Below are 10,323 nucleotides of genomic sequence, written 5' to 3'. Positions count from 1 at the left end.
GAAGCAAATGTTTAAACTGTAATCCATCTTTGCAAACTGGAAGTGTGCCTTCAAGCCCACTGTATTATGGATCTAATATGATGCAAAAGGCATAAAATAATTTTCCAGTTGATGCATTTTTTTAAATAATGGACTCTTGCATTTTGGTCCTGCATTTAAATGTGTCGCTCCGTCTAAAAGTTATGAGAAATATATTATAAGACACAGATTTTACAGGATTTATAAGGTTTAATCAGGACCTAATAAAAATATTTGGTTACATTACATTTAGGTTAACAGAACCACAGATGAACAACACATGATATAGTACAGTGTCTTGTTAATTTAACTCAAACTAAGACAGCTTAGGTTTGCAAAGCTGCATCTGAACAAAGCACAAGACTTCTGGAACAATGTCCTTTGGACAGACCAGAGCAAAGTGGAGATGTTTGGTCCTAATGCACAGCAGCACGTTTGGAGGAAACCAAACACAGCATATCAGCACCAACACCTCATACCAGCTGTCAAGCACGGTGGTGGAGGGCTGATGATCTGGGCTGGTTCTGCAGCCACAGGACCTGGGCACCTTGCAGTCATTGAGTCCACCATGAACTCCTCTGGATACCAAAGTATTCTAGAGTCAGATGTGAGGCCATCTGTCCCACAGCTAAAGCTGGGCTGAAACTGGCTCATCAACAGGACAAAGATCCCAAACACAGCAGCAGATCTACAGCAGAATGTGTGAAAAAGGAAAGAATCAAGGTGTTGCAACGGTCCAGTCAGAGTCCAGACCTCAGCCTGACTGAAATGCTGTGGTGGGACCTTAAGAGAGCTGTGCAGAAACCAATGCTGCAAACCTCAATGAGCTGAAGCAACGCTGGAGAGAAGAGTGCCGAGATTCCTCCACAATATGAGAGACTGATAACGTCCCACAGAGAACCATTACTTCATTGTTTGTTGTTTTTTTAAACATGTACTGATATGCAAGGCTCTATAACTGAAAGGTTTTTCACATGGTTTATGTATTTGACAAGCTGCAATTCTGTGTTTATTTCAAACATGTTAATTTCTGTTTAATTTCTAATTCTAGATCATCTCAGGCTGCTAAACTCTGATAAACACAATTATGGTCACTGTGTAACTCTGCACCTCAAACTTCAGCTTAACATTCAGGGAAACAACCTCCAGCGAGGTAACGAGTGTTCCAGGGAGATATTTTTCTATGTCTGCTTCAATTTGTCTGAAGAGGGTGAAGAGAAAAAAAGTCAGTAAGTAACGGCCATCAGTCACCGAAGAGCAACAGTGAAAGCAGGCAGAGCTTAATGAAACCATCGATTACTGGAAGTTAAATGAATTAAAAAAGTCTGATATAACATAAACACTGGGACCAGCTAAAAATAGCTTTGTGACCTGGGTGTGGGAGGGGTCTTTGTGTTTGTATAGACCCCACCACCACCCCCACCACCTTTTTTTCTTCTAAAGCCGGTTGTCGCCTGCCAGATGCAACAAAAAGAAAATTCACTCCCCGATCTGCACGTAGGCAGGTTTTCGTGGCTAAAAGCCAGCAACAAGCGAGCACAACTAATCAAAAGTGTGTTTGGTCACGGTGACTGGCCAACAGCGACCCACATCATGTGGCTGACCTGTCAGCCATGTGATTAGGGAAAGTGTGTGTGTGTGTGTGTTGGCTCGATCTCTTTGCCTTTCAGGAAACCAGCGGTTGAGCAATTACGTGTTAAAGCGAAGCCTGCCAGTGACGTTAGAAGCATGACTAAAGTTTGCTCACTCATTTAAACGTGGAAAAGCTTTTCTTTTCTATTTTTTTTGCAGCTTTGCGCAGCTGGAAGTTGTTTAATCTTTTACAGTAAAAGTGGAAAAACACAGGAGACTGCAGAAGCCGTGACCAGCAGACAGCGGATGGAGCTGAGAGGGGCTTTCACCATCTGTTTTCAATAAAACACAAAGGTTTCATGACATTAAAGTAATAAGTCAGAACTTTCGCGGATGCAGGTTACACATTAGCTACTGTAAGAGAGGAAAAACCAGGGACCCTGCTGAACCTGTGTCATCCTGTGGTCTGCGCTTTGACTTTTAATGTTTTCCTTTATTACCGAAAACACACAATTCCCTGTTTTCTGAGAGATTCATTCCTCCACTTCATCCTGGCACGTAACCCTTTCCCTCCGTTTTTCAGGGCTAAAGTGCTTCTTTTAGGGCTCATGGGGTAAATATCATCCCTTTCACCTTGGGCAATGGAGGTCATTTGGATGGCTAACAAATCTCCCCAATTTGAAAAAACCTCGTCTGCAGTCTTAGACTTTATCCGGAGCGGATTCCTCTTGTGATAACAACATTATATTATAACATAATTAGTGAATATGAATTAGATTACATGCTAAAACTCCCCATTATGATTGTTAATATACCCCCCTTCCCATCATTGTACTATTTTTTGGTTGTTTAATGTGATACTGTTGGTTTTTTTTTTTATATATTTCCGATAAAATGAATAAATAAGAAAATAAAACAGAAACAGAATAAATCGCTAAAGAAAATGGAGGAAAAAAGAAGTCAGAGTGGCACCTTGTGACACCCATCAGACAGCTTTAAAGGATTGATGAACTCGGCTTCTGTTGTTGTTATGTTGTTATTTGATGCTTTCCACCAGCCTTATCGTACAACCTGATTCTCTTGATTTGCCCATTAACTAAACATCAAAGATAAGATCAAAATAGAATCACCTGGATGACTACTGTAAAATAAAACAAGCAATCAAAGTCTTAGATTGCCTTCAGCAGATTACTTCATCCCTGATAGGTTCCAGAGAATTTATTCAGTCCAGCATGACCAGTTTCGCAGATCAATCACTGCTTACACAACACTGCTCTCGTTCTGCTTGACCTTTAATGGGTTGTGAATAGTTTCACATTTGTCATACCCGTCACCAACTTGTTTGTTGAAACGTATTCATTCAACATACAGACTGGGTTTGCAGTTGCATTTTTTTTTCCATGTTGTGAAGAAAAAGCAGAATTTTGTGGAAAAAGTGCAGTCATTTTGTTTTCTGTTTGCAGTGGTATCAGGACACCTGTGGGGACAGCAGATGTGTTCGCTTTGGTTCTTCTAGAGTTTGGCCTGACTACAGAGGAAAAATAAGGAAATAAAATAGCTTTTGTCTAGTGCTACATATGAAAATCAGCAGGCAAGTTCTTTGGATTACAGGAAACCTGCAGTTTACTGTTCTCCCACAGGTATAATTAGTGTTAATTATCATTTAAAAAGAGCAGCAATAACCATTAACCATGTGCATTTCAACATGATAAACAGATAATAACAATAAACCAGCCATGAGAAGTCATTAAGTCTGGCCTTTTCTGCACATACACACTTTCTGTGTCATCATTTCCAAACTGCTCATAACCCTGATACATAATCTGGCTTCTGCATACACCCAGGGAGGCAGGGCTGGGTATCTGGAAGAAAGGGCCAATCTGACCTCAGATGGCCGAATCTTTCCTGTATCATGTCACATTTCAGGCAGTTTTGCTGTTGGTGAACGTCATCTCAGGCGGCTGAGGCGTTAACTTTCCTCGCTGCTTTCCATATTTGGAAACGTTGCTACTTTAGAGTGTGTGAATGTAAGCGATGGAGAATCTCACGGCCAGCTGAGAAAAATAGGTGAAATACTTTGTGACATAGCTTCCAACCACATCAGGCCACACAGGTCTCTGACTGTCTTCATGAGGCATGTTCGGTTTCCTTCTCTTGCAGAATGCTGGTTCTTCGGATGCTTCTGATTCTTTCTGCCGAGGCTCATGGGGAAACAAAGGGAGCAGCAATAGTAGTCGGTATTTTAAACATGCAGGAGATGAAAAGAAAAAGTTTCACTTCAGAGGCAAATGGAACAGGAGCGCATTCCAATAATGCCTTAAGAAACAACCACCCATCTCTGTGCCAATCAGAAGCTCCTTCGTTGTACCTGCAGCCGCACAATGAAAAGGCCAAAAACATTTGGGCTCTTTGGTCTTGGCCTTGCATGAAGACGTTTATTGTTGTCCGCACACAGTACGTCAGAGAGTTTGAATATCACTAAAATTCTCCTTAATCCTAAAACAATGCAATGCTTTTTTTCACTCTTCGGTCTGGAAAAAAACAGGACATGGTACAGATTTCTGTCTGCAAACAGAAGGTCAGAGCTGATCGGAATCTGTGTTTTTACTGCTGCTTGGTACTCATCTGTGACCAGAAGGGCTTCCCTCGCTCTTCAGCTGAAATGCAGCTGCACAAAGTAAGCAGTGATGTTTTTTCTGCATGTAGGCGTTCTTGTGATTCTTAGGCCTGTGAGGGCAAACGGGTTTCCTGCTAAGAACAACCGGTATCAGGCTGTTTTTTCACGTGTAAAACTTTCCGAACAATACAGTAAAATAAATTGGTTAAGAACAATGACAAAAATAAGAAAGGCTACATGGCTGATGGGGTTCAGCTGTGGAGGAGACTATAAAACGCTTGGGAGCTGGATTTAAAGGTGCTCTTTTGCATTTTGTGGGGATTTGTGGCAGCTCTGTATCACAGAAATGAAATGCAGATGAACTGAGAGGCTGAGGGAAGATTAGTTTGGTTAGAGATGAAGCAAACACAGAACTTAAAACTGAGGTTAGCCTGCACTTCTTTTAGTTCAAACTTGCACATTTTAAACCTCCTTTCCTCTTTGCTGCTTAAATTGGGGAAAATATTTCATCAAAGAAGAAAATTTCCACAACAAGATCTCATCAGGGCAAAGAAAAACTGATTCATTTCCTCGTGTTTGTTTCCTTCCTCATTTTTCAGCCCATTCTCGTGAAAAATTTGGTAATGTGTAACCAGCTGCTTCTTTCGTTAGATGCAGCATGTGTGTCAGGGCAGGTACCAGCAGCCGGCGGGCGTGTAAAGGTAGAGTGAAGCAACCAGAGCAGCTAGAAGAAGGTCTTACCACGAAAGCTGTGGGCGTTTTCCATGAGGCTGATGGTACTTCTTATGAAAAACTTTTGACAGTGATTATGATCCAATTATCTTGAACTTTGGATGTAGTTATTTATGAAGCCAACAGAATGCATACGGCCAAATAGTCCAGCAACCCACCAGCTGCCTCTTCCAGCAAATGTTCTTGAGCTCATTGGAAAAATTTCATGAAGTCTCGAAAGGATGGTTGCAGAAAAGTGTATAAATTTGTACAAACTATGGCAATCCGACCAGTTTAAACTGAGGATCTGCAATACAAAAACTACTTCTCTTAAAAAAGAGACCTTACCTCTTATCGAGGTATTTGATCAAGGCTGTATCATATGTGTCTTTTTAGAAAAATAAGATATAACTCCTCTCCATTCCTTTCTTACAGAACGATCCAGTGTTCTGCATGCTAAATGATACAATAAAGGCAGAACTGAGGCTTTTCTTGGTGTTCAGAGAATTCAACCAGCTCTCAGGAAGCAGCCAGAACAAAAAAGACCTCCTGGTCTTAACTATAGGGATCAAACACATTTATGTCTCGTATTATACAAAAGTGTGATGGAAAACGTAACGCTCTAATGTACAATCACATGTCGGATCAGAGATTTCATTCAGCATCAGCATCAGTGTAGAAATAAGGCAAAAACCTGCAAAAAAGAAATGAGAATCTGCCATGTTTACGCTAACTGGTTAGAAGGGAATAAACTGTGTGGTGTCACCACAGGGTGGCAGTATAGGCAATGTTGCAAGTGGTTGTAATCCAGTGGAAGAAGTAGTTAACTTAACCAGAAACTAACCATGACGAGGTAAAAAAAAAAGGAACAACTGGACATCCTGACAAGTAAAATGAGTCAAGCTCTTCTTCGGAAATGGCCTTCGTCTCTGGGAGTATCTCTCCTGGCAGTCACATGGGTTTATTGTTTGCCCGCCCAGTGGAAATGGTAGATGTTCCTAGTAATCCCAGAACTTGCTCCATAATCCCAACTTTGTTTTCCTCAGCATCAGTCAACTAGTGACAGCTGTCTGTACTTCCCTGGATACAATGAAATGGGAAATGCTAATAGCTGATTTGGGATGCTTTTGCTCGAACCAGTCAGGCGTGAAAATGTCCCGATGTGACCGGTTCAGTGCAGAAAAACTTGGCCCGACCAGAGCTCTGAACACAACCTCATTAAACATTTTTAAGTGGAATGCTGTTATTTGAATGGCAGTCCTGAAAAGCATGCTGGGACAGAGGGGTTGAAACACAAGAGGTCGCATAAAGGAGGGCGACAGCACAAACTCCCTGCTAATTACAGCATGAAGTTTGCAGAACTTTTGGTTTGTTTTTGGTGGTTACCGTCGTAGGTTTGAGGTGCTTGATTGATCGAGCAGATTTGTGTTGACTTGCCAAGTTCACACATCTGACTAGATAGTGTAAGATAGCTGCCCTTCATGTGGGTGACCAGAGGTCAAATCTTGACCTCCCCCTGCATGAAAGGTGCTACCTCCTTTGCATAAACTTCTAAGAAGCCTGAAAGCTCCTAAACCCGTTAGTCTCTACAAATAGGACTCTTACTTTCTCAGTTTTAGACGAAAACACCTGCTTGATAAAGTGAAGCTGGAGCAGAAAGAAAATGAGCTGAAAAATCAAAACTATCAACAAAATGCGTGTTTAAGATTCATTTATTGATAGAATATATTGTTGGGAGCATTAAACAACACAGAAGAACACATAATGAGGTGAGATATCTGATATGCAGGAATCTAATGCTCCAGGGGAGGATAAGAGTGATCATGTCTCAACCTGATTAAAAAACCTCCTGCACAGGTTACAGGAACCTGAACCAGTGCAACTTTTAAAGGTCATATTATTCATCACAGTTCTTTAAAATATTACTATAGAATAAGAATTGACACACAATAGTTGAGTCAATTCTCCCCAGTTTCTTATTTTACATGAATTCCCTGAACTTGCTACCTACTGTAGGCTGTTTTTCTTTTTAAATATATTTATATATATTCCACAAGAGGTTAAAACTATGTGTGGGTGTTTTAAAGAATTATGCAAAAGCAAACAAGCTGAAAATACACGTTGCTTCCAGAAAGTTTGAGTTTGTAAAACTGTCATTAAATATAATGTTTATTTGTGTTCTCAAACATGACTTTTTCTCATTTTAAAAGGGCTAAAAGTCTGTGTTTTTAAGTCTGAAGGTAGAATACAAACAAGACAGTAAAAACAACAGTTTGTTTCACATTTCATTTACATGAAGTTGCCCTGTGTGTCGGGTCCACTTGCATAATAAATACATTACTTTCTTTCAAGCCTTTCTCAAGTTTAACCCTGACATCAAACTGGAAGTTCAGGACTTCTCTAAAAACTCGGAACAATCAACACTCAGTCTTTTTGAACTGTAACATCCTGTGATTTCACCAGCAAAATGACCACAAGGTCACAACTCTGAGCGGCAAAAAGCCCAGTTTGGAAAATATGCAAAAACTCCCGCTTCAATGTACGTCTTTATGCAAGAAGAGATATTTTTAGAATTCAGTCAAATTCTGTTCACAGTGACATTTTTTAACATATGGCTTCTGTTCAAATTCTAGTTTTGATGTGTTTAATTGTTTTTTTTTTTAAATCCCTGAGAAGAAGAAGGATAAATGGACACTTTGACCTGTATTTAGTCTTATTTCTGCAGTTTAACATGGATTCCACAGTCTGGTGATTGTGTAAACTCATGCAGGATGTGTGGGTGACAAGAAACACACAGAATGACCTCTGTTTGTAATATTTTAGCCCAAACCTATTCTGTTGCATTATAAGTTGATGTTTTTGCTGTCTGCCATTAAATTTGTTAGATTTTCCGTTGCTTTTCCAGCTTCCAGCTGCAGGTGAAACACAGCAGGATGTTGTTTGACTGCAGATTTTCACTCATTCTTGTCACTCAGCTTTCCTGCATTGAACCTGAACTTATATAAATAAAACTTTAGCGGTTATTGGAAGGTTTCCAGTAGAGTCAGATGTTACTGAGCACAAACTGCGCGGTGTTGTTTTTACAGTAAACTTTATACCAAATGGATGACATGTGAATGTGATGTTATCAGAGCAAACATCAACAATATGAGTGACCATATGGGAATAAATAAACCTATTGATCAGCTCAAACCTTTTAACTGTGTATAAAACGTAATGTCAGCTTTATGATCTGTCATTTTCTGAATTACTGTGTAATAATATGAATGATGAAACAGACTAATCAACATTTTTATCGTGATTTATACTGAAAGTTATGTATCAGTACTTAAAATTCCAACTGAAATTCCTTCATTTGATGGTTTCACCAAACCCCGATGACTCACCGTCTCTGCAGCCTGCACCGTCCGGATTCAAAGCGGCTGCCGCAAACGCACAACTGTACACTTTTTTAGGTTCTTTTCTCTCTTGAGCAATAAGGTTCGTTGGCTCAACCTCAGGGAGTGGCCTGCGGTTTATGGGCGTTTCATACCTAAGATATAAACCTGTGCTCTCGGTAGTTTCAGACACATCTGACTTACAAGGATATCCAAGAGAGTCCAAAAGAGAAACTCGACAGAAAGCGATAGAAAACTCCAAGAAAATGTACACACGGTCAAACAGCACGACTCTGACCGTTCAGGAGAAATTCGCCTTCTCCGGGATGGCGACCCGGAGCACGGAGCCCGAGGTATTCACCTTCGAGCGGATACCGACTCAAGCCACCGCCGTGCGCTCCTACGTGCCAGTCCGGCCGAGGAAGCGCTGCACCCGGGTTATGTACCCCGCTAAAGTCCGCATGCACCTTCCACCACCAGAGAAGAGTCAAGCCAAGCGATGGTTGGTCATCCTGTGCCTGGTGGTGCTGTGGCAGATCTACACCGAGGAGCCCTGCGCAGAGGCGCCTCTGGGAGTCTCAGACGTCTCCATGAGCGACTACCAGGGTTTCTCCTTCCAGTCTGCGGAGGAGCAGGCAGCGCTCACAGATCTCAGCGTCAGCTCCGAGCTGCTGTCAACCAAGCCGAGCAGCTGTGAGCAGGCCGACTCATCCAGTGAGCAGATCATCGCAGACACCTCCTGTCTCAAGCCCGCTCAGGAGACCGACGGCAGCCGGTCGTTCGAGCAGAGCGCCGGGAAAAGCTACATGGTGGCCCTGCTGGTCTACCACAGACTGGGCAACGACAACTGAGTGTCCCAGGACTGGTTTAGCTGTAAACGGCCCGTGTCTGGGCTTCTGGGATCGAAAATGAACCGAGCTGGAGTTGATCCTGAGTAGCTTTGAAGAACAGCGGTGCGTCCTGCGCGGCGCAGCCGGGAAGTGTGCTCCATGCGTCGGCCTCTCCCTACCAGGAGTCACCTCTCAGCGGAGGAGACCTAACAGTCTGGAAAAGGGACACTTGAGAAAAAAAAACTGTGAACACTAAAAAACTGAAACTTGAACTCCAGAAAACTTGAACTGATCTGTGTGATTTACACAAAGACTAACAACACTTTTATTTTATATGTTGAATTTTTGTCACTCATGTAGGCCAACGAGCCTGAAACTGACACTGTCTGTTATTGTTGATGTTGTTTTAATTAGTTATTTATTCTATTTGCTATTTATTGAATGATGATAATTTTAATAAAAAAATGAAATGAACTTCCTGTTTCCTGCCCTTCATTTAAGTGTTTATTGGGTGTTTTCAGTTGTTTTAACTCAGTGTTGAATATCTTACAGCTGCATCACAAGCACATATGCACCATACATATACTTTAAATCCCTTATCCAAAACAGTTTTATATAACAAACTGCAATAAAACATATATATTTTTTAAAGATATTTTCTGCTCAATCAGTTTAAATCCCCCGAGGCTGCATGTTTCTCCTCTCTGCAATAACAATTGCCAACAAAATCTATAAAACAAGGCTGTACATGACATATTAAATAAGAGATGGCTTGTTAATTGAGCTTTGCAAACACTCAGGAAATATTTTTAGCTGTAAGCCACATGCTGAAAGATTGAGCCATCAGTGATTTTAAAAGCAAGATTCAATAAATGGGATTGAAACATGACGGCTGGGATAAACTCCAGCCCTCCAGCAACCCAGAAAATGGATGGATGGTTGGATTGAAACATAAAGACTGCCTCAGTTTTCCTTCATATAGATTCTTGATGCCTTAATTTCCATTTTGAAAACAAAGCCTGCTTTTTCCTCTTTCACATGAAAGACTTTCCCGGGTCTCTCGGTCTGATTATATGTGAGTGTTGGACTCAGTTATGTTTCAGTGTCTGAGGTGGACTGCATACCGTGAGGGAAGTTTCCTCATAAAACTGTGTCAACACAGACCTGCTGAGGATGTTGGAGGGCATTTGGGATTGTC

General features: G+C 41.3%; 1 protein-coding gene across 1 annotated transcript; it reads left to right on the top strand.

The window, feature by feature from the left end:
• The first annotated feature begins 8,475 nt into the window (after positions 1 to 8,475).
• On the top strand, positions 8,476 to 9,599 carry ier3 (immediate early response 3). The gene has a single exon (XM_072386910.1). It carries the CDS (start codon positions 8,562 to 8,564, stop codon positions 9,144 to 9,146), a length of 585 nt encoding a protein of 194 aa, XP_072243011.1. The 5' UTR covers positions 8,476 to 8,561; the 3' UTR covers positions 9,147 to 9,599.
• The last annotated feature ends 724 nt before the right edge of the window (positions 9,600 to 10,323 follow it).

This window comes from Leuresthes tenuis, unplaced genomic scaffold (genome assembly GCF_036924035.1).
Source record: "Leuresthes tenuis unplaced genomic scaffold, fLeuTen1.0.hap1 SCAF_6, whole genome shotgun sequence".
NCBI classification, from domain to species: domain Eukaryota; kingdom Metazoa; phylum Chordata; class Actinopteri; order Atheriniformes; family Atherinopsidae; genus Leuresthes; species Leuresthes tenuis.
This window is presented reverse-complemented; position numbering and strand designations above follow the sequence as displayed.

Bases quoted from the DNA above. Each gene is read 5' to 3' on its own strand.
- ier3 (XM_072386910.1), top strand. From the start codon at position 8,562: ATGTACACACGGTCAAACAGCACGACTCTGACCGTTCAGGAGAAATTC.